The 19,080-nt window shown below is 46.0% G+C and overlaps 1 protein-coding gene across 1 annotated transcript in view; it reads left to right on the top strand.

Moving 5' to 3' along the window:
* The window catches only part of TRAPPC9 (trafficking protein particle complex 9), a gene marked incomplete in the record, with an annotated part of 827,606 nt that overhangs the window by 54,544 nt on the left and 753,982 nt on the right, over window positions 1–19,080 (top strand). Inside the window, 1 exon segment of the mRNA XM_034763666.1 lies at window positions 2,263–2,406. Coding sequence (XP_034619557.1) covers window positions 2,263–2,406 — 144 coding nt within the window.

Here is a 19,080-nt window from a genome sequence, read left to right as displayed (position 1 = left end):
ACAGCACATGCTTTGGGATTGCCAAGGAAAGTCCAAAACACCATGGAGGGCTTGCCCTTTGATGGAGCCCACTGCGTCTGTAAAAAGATTGATGAATCTTTACTTATTTGTAAAGTACTTATTTGGCTTCCTGGGAATATGTACACTTGCCCCCAAAAGGAAGTATTGCAGCCAGCCTTCCAAATATAGACTGGCAATTCAACTGTTTATCACAAGTGATCTGCAGGTGACCTTCGTAAGAAGAGTACAGAAGTCTCGTTTCCCTGCACCTCCCACATCTACATCAAGAAGATATTTTTTACAGGAGTTTGAGAGCTACAACTATTTAATGATACCACAACTATCTGATCTGCACATATCCTTTGGGGGTCGTTTAATACACTGTTCCCACAACAGGAGTGCTGACATAATGGACAAGTGGGTATTATCCAATCCAGCTAAGCAATTGAGTTTCCCTCCTCCTTTCCTACAAAACCTTCATTCCTGTCCCTCTTCAGGGATCATTCTCTCGAGGGGATTCTCAGGCAGGAAGTGGAATCCCTCCTCCAGCAAAGGAAAAGGTTGTTACTCTATGTGCTTCCCCCAAAAAGAAAGGTGGGTGGAGACCTATCCTCTATCTCTGCAATCTTAACCACTTTATTCGCAAGCTGAAATTTCACATGGTCATTCTGGCATCAATAATCCCATCCCTGGAAAAATACATTTGGTTTACAGCTGTTGATATGAAGGACACTTACTTTCACTTGGATATTCACTGCTCCCACAGATACTTTCTCAGATTCATAGTGGATCCTGACCATTTCCAACACAGGATGCTCCCATTCAGCTTTGTCACTGCCCCCAGGTCTTTCTGGTAATAGCAGCTCATTGCAGATGCAACAGTTTCACCATCTTCCTCATCTCAATGATTGGCTTCTCATTGCCAGGATATGTCAAGGAGCCTACGAGTTGACCTGAATAATTCTTCAACTACATTCTTTCCTAGAAGTCAATATCCTCACTCTGATGCAAACTGTAAACTTTCTAGGGACCACCCTAGATTCAGTCACAGAGCTTATCTTCCAGGAACAGGCTTCTGATAGTGAGCTACCTGACAGATCAGGTTATGCACAACTCCCGAACTCCAGTCAGAACTTGTCTTTTTCCCTCCTGAGGCACATGGCTTCATGCACCTATGTTGCCTTTAGGCATGGTTCAGTGTATTCACCAACCAAACACATCATGAATACCTTCCAGAGTAACGTCTTGTTGCTATAGCAAAATGAGTGCGAGGTTAAGCTATGTCCTCCGAGGGGATCTCTAAATGGACCTCAGGTTGTATCCTGCTCTGCTACCAGTTGTTGCATCTTTCTTTCCTTCATTGGGTGAGGGCTCATTTTACAAGAGCACAAGCAACTTCAGTGGAAGTACCTTTACTTGACATTTGCCGGGCAAGTACATGAAGTTCCATCCACTTGTTTGCGAGATGGTATGCTCCAGTGCAGAACTCCTCTGCTGACAACCTTTGGGACCGTGATCCTCCAAATGACTCTGCTGTCTTCATCCATGCATCTTCCTTCTACTTGAGTACTGCTCATCATTCACCTGTAGTGGAATACATATAAGGACCAGCACTTGCAGAAGAAGAGGAAGTTACTTACCTTGTGGTAACTGGAGAGTCTTCGAGATATGTGGTCACTATCTGTATTCCACTATCCATCCTGCTTCCCCTCTACTTTGAATCTTTATTAGATTTGTGGTAGAGAAGGAACTGGAGAGGTAGTTAGTCCACTCTGCCCTTTATGCCCTCAGTTGGAAACACAAGGAGGGCAAAGGCGCGTGCGCGGACCAACGGACACTACTTGCAAGAATTCTCCAACTCTAGTCACATGAGCAGATGTGCACACTCACAGTGAAATACAGATAGGAACTACACATCTTGAAGAACCTCCAGTTATTACAAGATAAGTATCTTCCTCTTCCACTACATACTAAATTTATCTTTGCAATTGGAAGAGGATATGAAATGAAAATTGTAATTTATTAAATGTTTTACATGTAGGTTCACTCTAGTACAAACAAAGAAACAAAACCATGCCCCACCATTATCTCTAGCGCTTTTTTAAGTTAAAATCTGGGGTGTTTTTTAATCTTCAGCTTTTATATAAACACCAATATATTGCTTATTTCGGATCTGTAGAAGAACCAAATGTAATTATATTTTTAAGCTACTTTAGGTTTTATTAAAAATGTAACAAAAGTGATTTCCTGTTTATTTTATAGGAACTCATAAAGGATGGGCTGCAGTGCAAATGCGTTTGCTTCATGAGTTAGTGTATGCTTCAAGAAGAATGGGAAACCCTGCTCTTTCTGTCCGACACTTGTCCTTCCTTCTCCAAACCATGTTGGATTTTCTCTCTGATCAAGGTAGGATTTTTTAAAGGTAAATTACTTTTTTCTGTATGATAGTGAAGATGTGATGTGATATTTAATGCTTTGAAATGTACTTAAATTAACACGTTCTAGAGGTGTCATCTTAAAGGGGATTGAGTGAAAACCTCGTCCCAGGTGCACAGAAGAAAGATGAGGTGCAGTGGATGTGGTGTTAATTAGGCCGTAACTTTATATGCTTAACATATCTGGGAATACTCAGCAATAAATTGTACAGTACAGGTCATCATTTCTTCCTTAATTATTTTCACCTACTTGGGATGGCTGCTCTGAGCCCTTCCCACCGTGGTCCCAGTCCATTATTGAGACCCTGCTCACCTCTCCTTATATTAGGATTCAGGGTGGACTAAAAGAGGGGTGTGATCATCCCACTGTACAGGTGATAGGAGATCAGTCCCCTTTTCCTAGCTTCCTTATGTGATGCCTTCAGCTAAGTCCATTTCCAACTCCTGTTAATCAGGAAACTGTATCCCTTTTTTTAACAATTACCTGTACTAGACACGGGGAGGGATCAGCAATTAGTTTTGCTTTATCCCCTCAACCCCCATTTGAGTTCCTGGATAGTTAATAGTTCCCTTCCTAATGTCAGCTAAAAATATATCTACTCTCTGGTTGAAGAGGTGTATCCCATTGTCCCTGGATAACTCTGGTACCAGGTTTTATTTTATTTTATTTTTTTTTATTTTGCATGTAATCCACCAAATTCACCAATCCTCTGAATTTCAGATGTTTCACACATTTTCTGGTCTTGTCAACCCATGGAAGCCTGGCAGCAACCCAGCATTCCCTCTACTACAGCATTTCACAGTCACTCCCAGGAAAAGGTCCTCCTAGATCTGATTTAAATCTATCTGTGCCCTTATGTTTAAATAAACCCAATAACAAAATCTAAATAGTTTTCACTCCAGATATACAATAATAATTTCTGGTGGCTGCTTTCTGGCTGCCAGAGTATAAAAAGGGCATCAGCTGGTCCCAGAACATGTACCTTTTGCCATGCCAACTCAGATTCACCTAGTCACTGAGACCCAGCTGTGAATCTCTGGGAAAGTGTCTGCTTGGATGTTTTGGCTCAGTGCCGGCAGGCTCAAACATTGAGTATGACTAAGGCTATGTTTATGTCACGGAGGTCATGGAATCCGTGACTTTCAGAGACCTCTGTGACATGCTCTGCTTCAGCCCCAGGGACTGCGGGACTCTGGAGCAAGCAGCCAGTGGGGCCCTGGCAGGGTTCCAGCTACGGGTGACAGTCTCCTGAGGGGACCTTCCTTATGGTTTCAGTGACAAGCGACAGCCTCGTGGGAGGGTGGAGAGGGGGATGTCTTGGGCAAGTGGCTCGGGGTGTCCCATTTTCTCTTTAAGAAATATGGTCACCCTGCAGTTCCCAGCTGCTGTGAGTGGAGGGGGGCCTCCCTGCAGCTTCCAGCTGTGGCAGGCAGAGGGGGAACCCACTGCTCCCAGCTACCACGGTGGTGGGGGAAACCATGAAGCTGCAGCAGCAAAAGTCACAGACAAGTCACTGCTTCCGTGAATTTTTGTTTATTGCCTGTGACTTGTCCATGACTTTTACTAAAAATACCCATGACAAAATCTTAGCCTTAACTGTGACCTGTTATTTTGCTCCCCGTAGAGCACCCCGCTGCTCAAGGTGACTTGGGGCTGCCTCACTACTGAGATCCAGCAATGAGCTTCCAAGGGGAACTGGCCACCCTACCTGTTGGCCAGATGCACAATATTTTGCTTGCACAGCCAGTCACCAACTCTTGTGACTGTTCATGTGATCCTGAAGGAAGGGATAAACATGAAGAGTTTAGCACATACTTGTGAATTATCCTCCCCAACAGGGGCTTCCTTGTATGTATTTGGATGCCACCAGTGATAAGAATAACTGTTGGGCTTGTATTCTAAGCTGTTCTGTGGATGTAACAAATGCAATCTTGAGTTCATGGGATGCCATTTCACCAGGGGAATCCAAACAATACATGCTCTTTGACATTGCCTTGAACTGAAGTTTCCTTTCATGAGGTAACTCCCTCCCCTGTGAAGAAAGTGGCACCTACACTAAGCAAGTCTGTACTACTTTGACTGGGCAAATCCCAGCCTCCCCCACGCTTTTGTAGTATTGTGACTCACCTAGATGTCCCTTAGGTCCTGCTAGTGAAGGCAGGGGGCTGGACTTGATGACCTTTCAGGGTCCCTTCCAGTTCTATGAGATATCATGTGCGCTCTCTCTCTATTTTATTTTATTTTATTTTATTTTATTTTATTTATTTATTTATTTTTAGGTGATTTTTGAGACTCTGAGAGTCAGGGTATCAGATATGTTAGATCTCTCTTGCAGATCCCTCAATTCCAAAGCCCCATCTAAATCCTTTCTTGCTGAACCCTTATTAGCCTTGCTAGAGAACTAAATTCTTTTACATCCCCAATATATAGAATGTTCAAAGTGCTAGTTGCTTTGCATTAAGACAAAATTGTCAATTAAGAACTAACCTTCCAGAGATCTAGAAGCACCCGAATGGCCTCCGCACTGGCACTAACTCTCAGATTCTGGCAATCCCATATTTTGAGTAACTTGAAGTGGCTGTTATCAACATGGACCGCTGCCTGAATTGCCTCTCATATGCCTGACTTAATTCTTGCAAGTAGTCACTGCCACTAGAATGGGAAAAATCTCTTGTTGAGTTTGCTCCCATCCCTTTCCTGATCCAGTAAGCACCCCTTGACAACGTTCAGCTGGACTCTCATGCCCCCCTTCAAGAAAATACTGTTGTACTGACTAAGGAATTGTCCAACCCAATGAAAAACCCCCATCTCTTAATTTTCCATCAGTATATATGGTCTGGTTTTGATTAGGGAGGCAGCTGACTGCCAAGTGTAAAATACCCATTCCAAGGCCACCGCCTGGGGTGTGAAATTGAAGATGTCCACACTTTGTAGTTCATGAAAAGTAATCTTCCTGGATGACCTGGTCCTCCTAGCAAATGTATACAGTTCTACCAGTTTAACAGTGAATAGAGATACCTGCCTGTATCTAACTAAGGGCTACACTCACAACTCTCTAGTGGAGAAATCGTAGGTAGCCTCCCAGCCCTGCTCACTTGTTGGAAGCACTCATACTAGCTGCCACACTGAATTGCTCCACAATCACACATTCTCTCTCTCTGCTGTAGGAAGAGAGCATAGCCAGCCACCTTGCCCCTACAGGAATCACTCTGCTGATTAGTGATTGATGAGAGACTTCCTTCTGGTTGCCTGGTGTATAAATATAATTCTCCCCCACTCACCAGTGTTCATGGTGACTCAGTGCACCCACTTGGTCTGTCCTCCCTCTCTTTTCTCCCTCATATCCCAAATGCAGTAGGGCCCCTTAAAGGAGCCCCATTCCCTTTATTTTGGGACAGCCAAGTAAAGACCCAACATATTCAATTATGGTGAGCACATTTAAGGGGGAAAAACAAGGACAAGTAATATTTTTTTCTAAAATAAAATATTTAAAAAAAAAATAGAAATTAAGGAATACAGGTGAAGAACAATAGTTGATTGCAAACTCTCAGTTTAACTCTTAACATATTAGAAGGATAAAATTGCACAAGCAAAAGATAACTGAAATTAACATAATAAACAAGCTGCTGTACCATTTCTTAGCTCCTGTTTTGTATTCTACGCTTTTCATGTGTAACATTACAATTAAATATCTTAAAACATTTTCCATATGCAAATAGGATTGACTGCCTTATGCTGCAGTGTTTTCTTTCTCTGTACAAATTATGCATACACACAAACATAAAAGGATTGATTTATGAGGGAGGATTAAAAAGTAATTATATGTGTTGATGAAACCATTACTAAGGATGTTTTTAGCTGTATGCAAATCTTAATAGAGGGAGGTGGTGTTTGAGATGACATGACTGAAACTGAGTAATAGATGCAGTTCAGAAAACATACTCCTAGACTGAATATATTGGGAACACCTGTTGAAAAGCACAATCGAATAGTTTGAATAGCCTTCTAAGGCGATGGGGCAGTGATGCCATCATTAAGTTTGACACATCAATCCTTAAGCAGCTGCACATAATAGAATCACAACTCAACAAGGTTTAACTAAGAACTTATTATACTTGGTGGACGTATTGGAGATTGGATGCACTTATCTGAATTTCCTCCCTTTTCCTGTCTGTATTTCAAATTACATTTCAGTGGAGTTTGTTTGCCGGGTTGGTCCCAGGATATTAGAGACGCAAGATGGGTGAGGAAGTGTCTTTCATTGGATAAAATTTTGTTGATGAAAGAGACAAACTTTCAAGCTACCCAGAGCTGCTCTTTTTAGGCTTGTCTCTTTTTCATCAACAAAAGTTGGTCCAGTAAAAGGTTGGTCTCACCCACCTTGTCTCTGATGGAGTTGGTACGTTTGTCATTAAACAGTAATTAAAACATCAGTGAATGCCAGTGTTGTCACCACGTTTGATGTCAGTTGTAGATTTAATCAGATTTAACATTGGTAGGATTTTTTGAGGGGAAAATATAAACAAGGCCCAAGAGGAAAACAAAAGATGACAACTACTGTTACTCTCCTCTTGCCAGGTATTTGTTTTTTGATGAAAAAATCTTTATATAAAATTATTTATTACCTTAAGTAACAACACAGGCCCCATGATGAAAGATGTATTTTTTTAAAAAAAATAACACACCTATTTTCAAAGACAAGTTCTTGGCTCCCCATAAATTAAATTGTTTCTTTTTGCTATTGTTGCTTCTCTGTTGGAGATGTAGGAGAACTAGGGAAATTGAAGGAAATAATTACACATCAAGAATTGTTTTAAGTATGTCTGACTCTCTTTGGCAGCTGTCCAGCAAAGAGAGCAGCTCCTTTGCTCCAAATGGAGTCACTCTTTAGTGGTTGAAAAAAGTCCTATAGAAAGGATAGCAAATAAAGACACTATTTATATACCCAACAGACAAAAATTATTTCTCTTGAACTCTTAAAGGTAAATCTTAATGATAAACTTATTTAAACAAAGTAAAGAAATATAGCCTAGTCCACTTATACATGCAATTAAAAAAAACAAATAACATCTGTAAATCATTTTTTCATGTCACCTTTCATCCTTTGACAAGTAACACTGCTTTACAGCCAAAATGCTTCTGAAATAAATGTAGTCAAACTTTACTAAATCTGGGTCACGGAGAACGAAAATGATGCTTAAAATTGTTGATTGGCTCTAGTTTTCAAGATATGCTATTGGGTCAGTATATACGACCCTTGACTTGGGAATGGCGGAAGATAAGTGAGTTATAAAGGGAAGGGATCTCAATTTAAATCAGAAATGACTAAACTACATCTTTGACTGGATCTATGAATAAATCTGACTGGGTTTGGACATTGCTTTTTAGGCAAAACAATGAATGATGCAATCTGAAGCTGGTATTGCGTCATACATGATATGAATTGCATCATGTTAATCCTAGAAGTCATGGATGATGCATTCATAACAATGCTTACATCACTCTGCTGAACAAATTGCCCTATATCCGCTCTAGAAATCATACAGTGTTGTGCTCTCTTATTTGTCAGAGTTTGATTTTGCAAAGGGACACATTTCTGTTTAGCCAAAGTGAGCAGAGATGCCTCGTACTTGTGTGAACAGTGCAGATAACTTCTGCTATGTTTGTGGTGAAGTGACTTTTGCATCACAAAAGCGCAGTGTAACCACTATGGTTAAGAAAGCCTATCACCTTTATTTTGGCTGCAAAATTGGAGATCAGGACAAGAGGTGGGCCCCACACCTATGCTGCAACACTTGTGCAACAAATCTTTGCCAATGGTTGAACAGGAAAAGGAAATCTATGCCTTTTGCAGTGCCAATGATTTGGAGAGAGCCAACAGATCATACCAGCAATTGTTACTTCTGCGTGGTGCCTCCAGTTGGGAAAGGTGTGTCAAAGAAGAAAAAGTGGACTGTGCATTATCCAAACATTCCATCAGCTATACGCCCAGTACCCCACGGAGAAGGACTGCCGGTTCCTGATGCACCAGAATCATTCTCACTTGAGTCAGATGAGGAAGAGGAAGAAGATGAAACTTCTGGTCCTGAACCATCAATGTCACAGGACTCACATTTTCTCCCATCCTTCTCCTCTGAACCACACCTCATAACACAAGGTGAACTGAATGACCTTGTCAGGGATTTGGAACTCCCCAAGAGTAAGGCAGAGCTATTGGGCTCTAGACAACAGCAGTGGAATCTCCTGGCAGGTGATGTTAGGATTTCCATGTTCCGTGACCATTTTTTGCACTCTCATCTAGATTTTTTTCCACCGAACTGTGGAGCAGTGAGCGACGAGGACGGCGAGCAATTTCACCAGGACGTTGCAACAATGGAGAAACGCTATCAGGGCAAATGGAGCCCATCAATGCTTGCAGACTATTGCTGGACAGTGACAAGAGATGCTCCATTTAATGAATACAAGAGACAAGCCAAGAAGCGCCGAGTAGACACTGAATAGGACTAAACTATGTACATAATAGTTTTTTGCCTTTTGTTTCATAATAAATTTTATTTATATAACCCTTTTGCTGATTTTTAAAGTGTTACATAAACAGGACAGGTGAACTATTATCATGTAAAGCAACCATAAACACATGAGAAGACCTAGGTTTACAATTTATGATTAAAACTCTACTATCTACACAATATACATAGACATAAAATGTAAAAACTTAAATATCTTAGAAACAGTAGCCAATCAATTGTTTTAATTGTCATATTTGAATTCAGCACATCAAAATACATAATAAATAGCACATTTTATCTCTGAAGCAGACGACTTCTCAAAAATTGTAGACCAGTGTAATTGTATATGGACTGAATAGAGTAGTTAACTCCCAGCATGTCTACCAACAGTGATTTCTCTTTAGTTCATTTTGTCTTTATAGCAAATTACTTTAGATCTGAAGCACCAAACACAAAGAGGGAAAACATGAACATAAAAAGGGGAGTTGGGAAGCACAAAACCCAGAAAAGTTCATAATAAAAATATTTTTGGGAACATTTTAATATTTTTTAATCAAAAGGGATTGTCTCATCTGTTTATTGCTTCAGTATTTTAGTCCCAGATTTTTAATAGAATTTAGGCATGTAACTTTTGTTGATTTAAATGGGAATTAGGTGGCTAAATACCTTTAAAATTTGGCTCCTAATGTGTCTCAGACATTAATCAATTCATCCTTACAGCATCTCTGTTTTAAAAACAGCCCACAAACTATCATTCCAGTTTTACATGGGGAACAAAGGCACCAACAGATGGAGTGACTTGTCCAATATCCAACAAGAAGTCTGTGGCAGAGCTATGAACTGAACACAGATAGCCAGTCAGTCCTGTGCCTTAGCCCCAAGACCAACTTCCTTTCTAGGGATAGATGTCAAGGGGAAGCAAGTTCCACATCCTGGGACCTGCAACAGCAAATACATGATTGCCAACCTAATTTGCAGTGGTGGGATCTGCACAGGCTTGTTTAATGTTTAATGTGTGGTTCTAGCAATTTAAAAAGCATCACTGCTATTCAGCATAAACTTAGCATATATTCATGATCGATTATAGCAAATGAATACTAGTGCAAAGTGATATGTTCTGCACTAACTGTGTTTTATTTTAAACAGAATTAAGAGTTCTTCTTCGAGTGCTTGCTCATATCCATTCCATTAGGTGTGCGCGCACCGCGTGCACGATCGTCGGAAGATTTTCTACCCTAGCAACACCGGCGGGTCGGCTGTGGAGCCCCCTAGAGTGGCGCCTTCATGGCGCTGAATATATACCCCAGCCGACCCGGCGCTCCCTCAGTTCCTTCTTACCGTCCCTGACGGTCGTTGGAACTGTGGAGCGCGGCATAGCTGTCCTCCACTCTCCCTAGCTTAGTTTGTTGTTCACAGTTGTAGTTATAGTTATAGTTATAGTTCTAGTGTTTATAGTTAAATAGTTAGTAGTTTCAAAGTTGTTATAGTTGTTATAATAGTCCAGGGGACTAAGGGGGTCGTCTCCCCCTTTCTTCCCCGGCCGCGGGCCCGGGCTCATGCCCAAAGCTCCCGGCTTCAAGCAGTGCGCCTCCTGCGCTAAGCCTATGCCCACGAGCGACCCGCACGACTCCTGTCTGAAGTGCCTGGGAGAGTCCCACCAAACAGATAAGTGCAAGATCTGTAAGGCCTTCAGACCAAGGACCAAGAAAGAGCGGGACTTTCGGCTCCGGCAACTCCTGATGGAGGCGGCACTTACCCCGGACACTCCCTCTACGAGCCAGGCCCCGGCGCCTAGCGCCTCGGTGCGCAGTGCCCCAGCAGCACTGGCAATGCCGACAGCGCGGGTGGTGTCGGACAAACCTCCCCGGCACCGGACCTCGTCGGCACCGCAGCAGGTACCTCGACGCCGGTCATTATCCCCGGGGCATAAAAAAGCCCATAAGACGGGGACCTCTGTGCCGAAGACGCCGGCTCCCCCAGTGCCGGGGGTAGAGCCGAGTGCACCGGCGGAGCACCGGAAACAGGTGCCTCCAGCACTGCCGACTCCGGCACCGAGGCCGTTGAGTCCGGTGCAGATAGCGTCTCCACCGAGACCGGCGGTAATACAACTCCCGTCGACTCCGGAGACCTTCGTGGCGGCGAGAGACTTGATAGCTCTCACGGAGCCGGCACCGCCTCAACCACCAGCACCGACGGCACCGTTGACTCGCCCGGTCCAGTCAAGGGGGAAACCTGCCTTGATGTGCCCTCCATCACAAGGGCTGGAACATCGGCACCGGTCCAGGTCCAGAAGCAGGTCCCCACGCCGCTCGCAGTCCCGGCACCGAATATCACCTCGGCACCGGTCGTACTCGCGGCCAAGATCTTCATCGCGGCACCGTTCTACGTCTCGGCACCGCTATGATCGTCGGCACCGATCAACGTCGAGACGTAGTTCTCGGCACCGCTACGGTCGACGTTCGACGTCGAGAGGCCGCTCCCGGCACCGGGCATACTCCAGGTCCTCGTCGAGGTCCAGATCCGGCTCCCGGCACCGACGAGGTCATCGGCACCGATCGCGGTCCCGGCACCGTTCGCCAGCACCGCGCAGAGATAGATCATCTCCGGACCGGTACCGTGCGGCACCGCAACCCACGGGGATCGTTTCGTCTCTCTCGGCACCGCCATGGCCGTCAAGATCGGTGTCTCGCTCCTCGGAGGACCTGTCGAGATCAGCATACCCCCCTCAGGGGCAAGCCGAGGAACGGAACTTGGGCCATTGGCAGGAGATGGCAGAGGACCACTCTCATGACCCATCTCACTGGTCGTTTTGGACCCCGTGGGCGTACCACCAGGAGCAAGGGGCTCCAATACCATCGACCTCTCGCTCGGGTCACTCGGTTAGAAGGGCCCCAGAATCCACCATCTCTCGGCCTCCGCCAGGAGGCATGGAGGCTTCCGTGTCCACGCCACCTGACACCATAGACCCAAGTACAGGTGATGCTCCGGCCCAAGAGCAGGGGGATCAGGACCCCCCCTTGGATCCAGTACCACCGGAGGCATCTTCCTCCTCCTCTCCGGATGAGGCAGTGGCGGGCACTTCATGTACAGGTCCCCCCCCGATAGATCTTCGGGCTCACCAGGATCTCCTGCGTAGGATGGCCCGTAATATGGACCTGCAGGCGGATGAGATAGTGGAAGTGCAGGACCCTATCGTGAACATCCTCGGAGCGGATGCCCCATCGAGGGTGGCGTTACCCCTGATCCGCACGATACAAACCAATGCGGATACGATATGGCAAACTCCTGCCTCTATCCCACCCACAGCGAGAGGGGTGGAAAGGAAATACTTTGTCCCATCTAAGGACTACGGGTACTTGTATACCCACCCCCAACCGTGTTCACTGGTGGTGGCATCAGTGAACGCACGAGAGCGCCACGGCCAGCAGGCTGCAGCGCCTAAATCAAAAGAGGCTAAGCGGCTCGATTTGTTTGGCCGTAAGGTTTACTCAGCCGGAGGGCTGCAACTTAGAGCGGCGAACCAACAGGCGCTACTGAGCCGCTACAATTTTAACTCCTGGAACTCTATGGGGAAGTTTAAGGAGTTGATTCCCCAAGAGTCCAGGGAAGAGTTTGGAGCCATGGTAGAGGAGGGTAAGAAGGTGGCTCGGACCTCCTTGCAGGCCTCCTTGGACATAGCAGACTCGGCTGCGAGGACCCTGGCTTCGGGTATCGCTATGCGGAGGATCTCCTGGCTTCAAGTTTCGGGTTTGCCTCCGGAGCTGCAGCAAACCCTACAGGATCTGCCCTTTGAAGGACATGGATTGTTCTCGGACAAGACGGACTCTCGCCTACAGAGCCTCAAGGACTCAAGAACAATCATGCGCTCCCTGGGGATGCATGTTGTGGGCCCTCAGCGCAGACCATTTAGGCCGCAGCCTCAGCGCTTCTACCCCCCCCCCCGCCTCGTCAGAGACAAGACTCGGCCCGGAGGCGAGGGCGAGGTGGTAGGGGAAGGTGGACCGGCCCTCAACCCGGCCAGAACCAGGGGCCACCTAGACCACCTTCAGGTCCCAGGCAGAACTTTTGAAGGTGCTGTGACGTTGTGCAGTCTATATGGTTTTATAAAAACTTGATAAGTCAATATAATGTAACTGAGATAGTTTTAGAGAAAATACGGTAATAAGTGAATGTAAGTAACTGGGATATGCCTCATGCAAAAGGTCTCTTGTAAGGTATCATTACAAAGCTTATAATCTACTGAGTGTGATCATCTGATTTGTATAAATGTACCACTCTTGTATCTAAAACTAGAAATATAAAATGTAACTCTGAGGGCCTATTGTAATTGTGTAAAGTGTGGACCATTAATGATGGTTTGGAATCTTGATGACTCCCATTGTCTGCAGATGGCTGTATTTACCTGTAAGTCTTCCTGTATATGTGTGTGCTGGCAAGTGAGTAATAAAGTCTTGCAGTGACATGTGATCATGTCACCTGAACTGAAATCCATCTTTAACCTAGTGCTTTTCCAGTGAGGGGGGGTGGAAACCCAGAGAGACAAAGAGTTCCCGCCTTATGCAAAAGATATATAAAGGGGGGAAGAGAACAGAGAGGGAGAAGAGCCATCATGAAGAATCCCCTAGCTACCACCTGAGCTGCAACAAGAGCTGTACCAGGGGAAAGAATTGTGCCCAGGCCTGGAAGGTGTCCAGTCTGAGAAAAACTTACTGAAACATCTCTGAGGGTGAGATTATCTGTATTTAGTTTGATTAGGCATAGATTTGCGCATTTTATTTTATTTTGCTTGGTGACTTACTTTGTTCTGTCTGTTACTACTTTGAACCACTTAAATCCTACTGTCTGCATTTAATAAAATCACTTTTTATTTAGTAATTCACTCAGAGTATGTATTAATACCTGGGGGAGCAAACAACTGTGCATCTCTCTCTATCAGTGTTATAGGGGGCGAACAATTTATAAGTTTGCCCTGCATAAGCTTTATGCAGGGCAAAACGGATTTATCTGGGTTTAGACCCCATTGGGAGTTGGGCATCTGAGTGCTAAAGACAAGCACGCTACTGCGAGCTGTTTTCAGGTAAACTTGCAGCTTTGGGACAAGTGATTCAGACCCTGGGTCTGTGTCTGGAGCCAGACGGGAGTGTCTGGCTCAGCAAAACAGGGTGCTGGAGTCCTGAGCTGGCAGGGAAAACAGAAGCGGGGTAGTCTTTGCACATTGGGTGGCAGCTCCCAAGGGGGTTTCTGTAATCCAACCCGTCACAGGTGCGGTCGAGGACGGCGCCCCAGTCATCCCCCAGGATCCAGCCCCCTCCTTTCGGGATCGTCTCTCCCACTTCCACCGTGCTTGGTCCCTCCTAACTTCAGACCGTTGGGTCCTCCGCACGGTGGAGAGGGGATACGCTATCCAGTTTTCTTCTATCCCCCCCTCCCACCCCCCTTCCCTGTCCCTCTTCAGGGACCCTTCTCACGAGCAACTTCTTATACAGGAGGTTTCTACGCTCCTGGCCATGGGGGCCATAGAGGAGGTTCCGATAGAGTTAAGGGGCAGGGGATTTTATTCCCGTTACTTCCTGATCCCCAAGTCCAAAGGAGGTCTGCGGCCCATCTTGGACTTGCGCGGACTCAACAAATTCGTAGTAAAGTTGAAGTTCCGCATGGTCTCTTTGGGGGCCATTATCCCTTCCCTCGATCCTGGAGACTGGTTCGCCGCCCTCGACATGAAAGACACATCTCAATTTACCCACCTCACAGACGCTTCCTGCGATTCATGGTAAACACGGTGCACTACCAATTTGTAGTCCTTCCCTTCGGCCTATCCTCGTCCCCAAGAGTGTTCACGAAATGTATGGCTGTCGTGGCAGCGTACCTTCGTCGGCAAGGGATACAGGTGTTCCCGTACCTAGACGACTGGCTGGTGCGCGGTCGCACCAAGGAGCAAGTTCAAGCTCACGTCCACAGAATAGTGCACACATTCAACGAGTTGGGCATCCTACTCAACAAGGACAAATCCACTCTAGAACCTACCCAGAGAATAGATTTCATCGGCGCAGTTCTAGATTCCAGACGTGCACAAGCCATCCTGCCAGACAACCGCTTTGGCACCATCACGAGCCTCATTCAAGGGCTACAGGCCTTCCCAACCACCACGGTGAGGTCGTGCCTTACCCTGCTGGGTCACATGGCTTCCTGCACGTACGTAACCAGGCATGCCAGACTTCGGCTTCGCCCACTCCAGACCTGGGTGTCATCGATATACAGTCCACATCGGGACAGCCTGAACATGATGGTCACGGTCCCGAACTCGGTCCTGGCCTCCCTCACCTGGTGGCTAGATCACAGTGTGGTCTGCGAGGGGATGCCATTTCATGCTCCACAACCGTCTCTACACCTGGTCACAGACGCTTCATCTCTGGGTTGGGGCGCCCATCTCAACGAACACCATACCCAGGGACTATGGACTGCACCCCAGTTAGCCCTGCATATCAATGTTCGGGAACTGATGGCGGTACGCCTGGCGTGCCAAGCATTCCTCAATCTCCTACGTGGCCGTTGTGTGTTAGTTCTCATCGACAACACCACGGCCATGTTTTACATCAACAAGCAAGGAGGAGCACGTTCGTCAATTCTATGCCAAGAGGCCATTCGCCTGTGGGACTTTTGCATCGCCCACTCAATCCACCTCACGGCATCGTTCCTCCCTGGAGTCCAGAACACTCTAGCGGACCGACTCAGCAGGTCCTTCCAGACGCACGAGTGGTCTATCCGTCCGGATATCATACATTCCATCTTCCGGAGGTGGGGGTTTCCCCAGATAGACCTGTTTGCATCTCGAGACAACAGGAAGTGCCACGTGTTCTGCTCCCTACAAGGTCGAGCTCCGGGCTCCCTCTCGGATGCGTTTCTCCTTCCCTGGAAAGACCACCTGTTTTATGCCTTCCCTCCGTTTCCTCTGGTCCACAAGGTACTGCTCAAATTGCGCAGAGACCAGGCACAGGTAATTCTGATCGCTCCAGCGTGGCCGAGACAACATTGGTACACCACACTGTTGGAACTATCGGTTCAGACACCGATCCCGCTTCCATTATGTCCGGACCTCATTTCTCAGGACCACGGTCGGCTGCGTCACCCCGACCTGCAATCACTCCACCTCACAGCATGGCTGCTCCATGGTTTACCCAGGCAGAGCGGCAATGCTCGCACTCTGTCCAACAGATTCTGCTGAGCAGTAGAAAACCCTCAACACGGACCACGTACCTGGCCAAGTGGAAACGGTTCTCCTGTTGGTGCGAACAACGAGCCACGTCCCCGTTACAGGCACCTATTCCTCTCATATTGGAATATCTCCTATCCCTAAAACAGCAAGGGTTGGCGATATCTTCAATCAGAGTTCACCTGGCTGCTATATCAGCCTTTCACCCAGGGGAGCTCGCGTCCTCGGTATTCTCTAACCCGATGGTCGTTAGATTCCTCAAGGGCTTAGACCGGACGTACCCACAACAACGTCAGCCCGTCCCGACGTGGGACCTCAACCTGGTTCTCTCCAAGCTCACAGGTCCTCCATTCGAGCCACTGGCCACCTGTTCACTTCTGTACCTATCCTGGAAGACAGCCTTCCTCGTAGCCATCACCTCAGCAAGGCGCGTTTCTGAACTCAGGGCGCTTACATCCGAGCCCCCTTATACAGTTTTCCATAAGGATAAAGTGCAGCTTCGTCCACATCCTGCCTTTCTCCCTAAGGTGGTTTCTCCATTTCATATCAACCAGGACATATTTCTCCCGGTCTTTTATCCCAAACCACATGCCACTCGCCAGGATCAACGTTTGCATTCCCTGGACGTACAAAGGGCCCTGGCCTTCTATATTGACCGCACAAAGCACTTTAGAAAGACGACGCAACTCTTCCTTGCAGTGGCCGACCGAATGAAAGGCTCACCGGTCTCCTCACAACGCCTATCCTCCTGGATTACGTCTTGCATACGGACTTGCTATGACCTGGCAGGTGTCTCAGCACCGCACCTCACCGCTCACTCCACGAGGGCCCAAGCCTCCTCGACTGCTTTCCTGGCACATGTTCCGATACAGGACATTTGTAGAGTGGCGGTTTGGTCATCAGTCCACACGTTTACAGCTCACTATGCACTAGTGCAGCAGTCCAGGGACGATGCTGCATTCGGGTCAGCAGTTTTGCACACAGCAATGTCTCACTCCGACCCCACCACCTAAGTTGGGCTTGGGAGTCACCTAATGGAATGGATATGAGCAAGCACTAGAAGAAGAAAAGACGGTTACTCACCGTTGTAACTGTTGTTCTTCGAGATGTGTTGCTCATATCCATTCCAAACCCGCCCCCCGTCCCCACTGTCGGAGTAGCCGGCAAGAAGGAACTGAGGGGGCGCCGGGTTGGCTGGGGTATATATTCAGCGCCATGAAGGCGCCACTCTAGGGGGCTCCACAGCCGACCCGCCGGTGTTGCTAGGGTAGAAAATCTTCCGACGATCGTGCATGCGGCGCGCGCACACCTAATGGAATGGATATGAGCAACACATCTCGAAGAACAACAGTTACAACGGTGAGTAACCGTCTTTTCCTCTGGCATAGCAAGTTACTTTGCTTTTTAAAAATTCTTTCTGTCAAAGAACCAGAAAAATGTTTTCTGTGGTGTAGGTATATACATTTTAATAATGAAGTGGTTGGCGAGGTCTGAGAAGAATGAGATAATCAGGAATACGAATGTGTAGTGCATAGCATTCTCCTAGGAAAACCTTTTACCGTAGAGATGGATTAAGATGCTGCTATGCATAGCTGATGCACGAAATTAAACTGCAAAATGGCAAGCTCTTGATTCTTTTCATTTATTTGAAACAAAGCTGGTGCCGTTGATTATATTAGAGTACCAGACCAAGGCACTAATATTCAGCTTCTTATAATGCTGTACATTAAAATTATACCACTTATTAGTGCTGTTATTACTTTATGCAATAAGCCTGTTTTCAGAACTTCTAACTGGTGTTTTTTGTCACTCATAACTTTCTAAAAAATTCACTTATTAGGCTGAAATTTTCATGACCTGGTGACTGACTAAAGGTTAATTGTTTTGGAAAGTTTGAACCAAAATGATATAGCTGTTTTTGAGCATGTAAGAGCAGGGGAAAGAAACACAGTCTGAGTGGTTACCTTTGAACTTTTCAGGGAGAGGGATAGCTCAGTGGTTTGAACATTGGCCTGCTAAACCCAGGGTTGTGAGCTCAATCCTTGAGGGGCCACTTAGGGATGTGGGGCAAAATCAGTACTTGGTCCTGCTAGTGAAGGCAGGGGGCTGGACTCGATGACCTTTCAAGGTCCCTTCCAGTTCTTAGAAATGGGATATCTTTCTTTCTTTATTTGAATAAGAACTTTCTGCTTGCTAGAATTCTTGAAATAATTTTTTCTTACAGTAGACAAAATTGGGGATAGAAATTTGGAGGTTGGTAATGCTCACTGAGAAATGCTTTTGGGTGTTGTGATTAAATTGATTTAGATTTGGAAGAGTTCGGAGACTCTGAAAATAAGACTGCACAGTACATTTTTAATAATTGCACTTTTAGAACAATTTTGCAAGGAAGGTAATCTGTGTTGCACATACTCACTTCTTATTTAGCTGTATAGTGAACGTGTACATCTCTTAGAACTTATCTAGACAAGGAATTATTCAGGAACATCTAGTACTGAAGAGCAACCATGTATGAGCACTCACATTCCGGAATAAGAGTGCCTTGTTCCTGTTTCGTTTAACACATTTTCATGGGTTAAGCAAAACAGAAATAATCAGGAACAGCTGTTCCTGAATAACTCCATGTGTAGACAAGTCCTTAATTATGGAGCCATACTATGATTCTGAGGCCCATTGGTGCCAACAGGTAAAGGCGTCACTGTTCTCTACAAGCAGCTCCTGTCTTAGATCTGACAAACTCAGCACACCTAATACACCACTTTCATGGTGTTTATCCAGGAACGGTAGCATGTGAGGTCTCTACTGAAAACTTGTAACTTAGCGCTACTCATAATAATTGTTAGATGTGTGATAGGTAGTATTTATGGAATAATGTAACTATATAGAAAAGTATGCCTTATGCTCTTGGACTAAGTTTGTCACCAA

This window comes from Trachemys scripta, chromosome 2, assembly GCF_013100865.1.
Source record: "Trachemys scripta elegans isolate TJP31775 chromosome 2, CAS_Tse_1.0, whole genome shotgun sequence".
NCBI classification, from domain to species: Eukaryota; Metazoa; Chordata; order Testudines; family Emydidae; genus Trachemys; species Trachemys scripta.
This window is presented reverse-complemented; position numbering and strand designations above follow the sequence as displayed.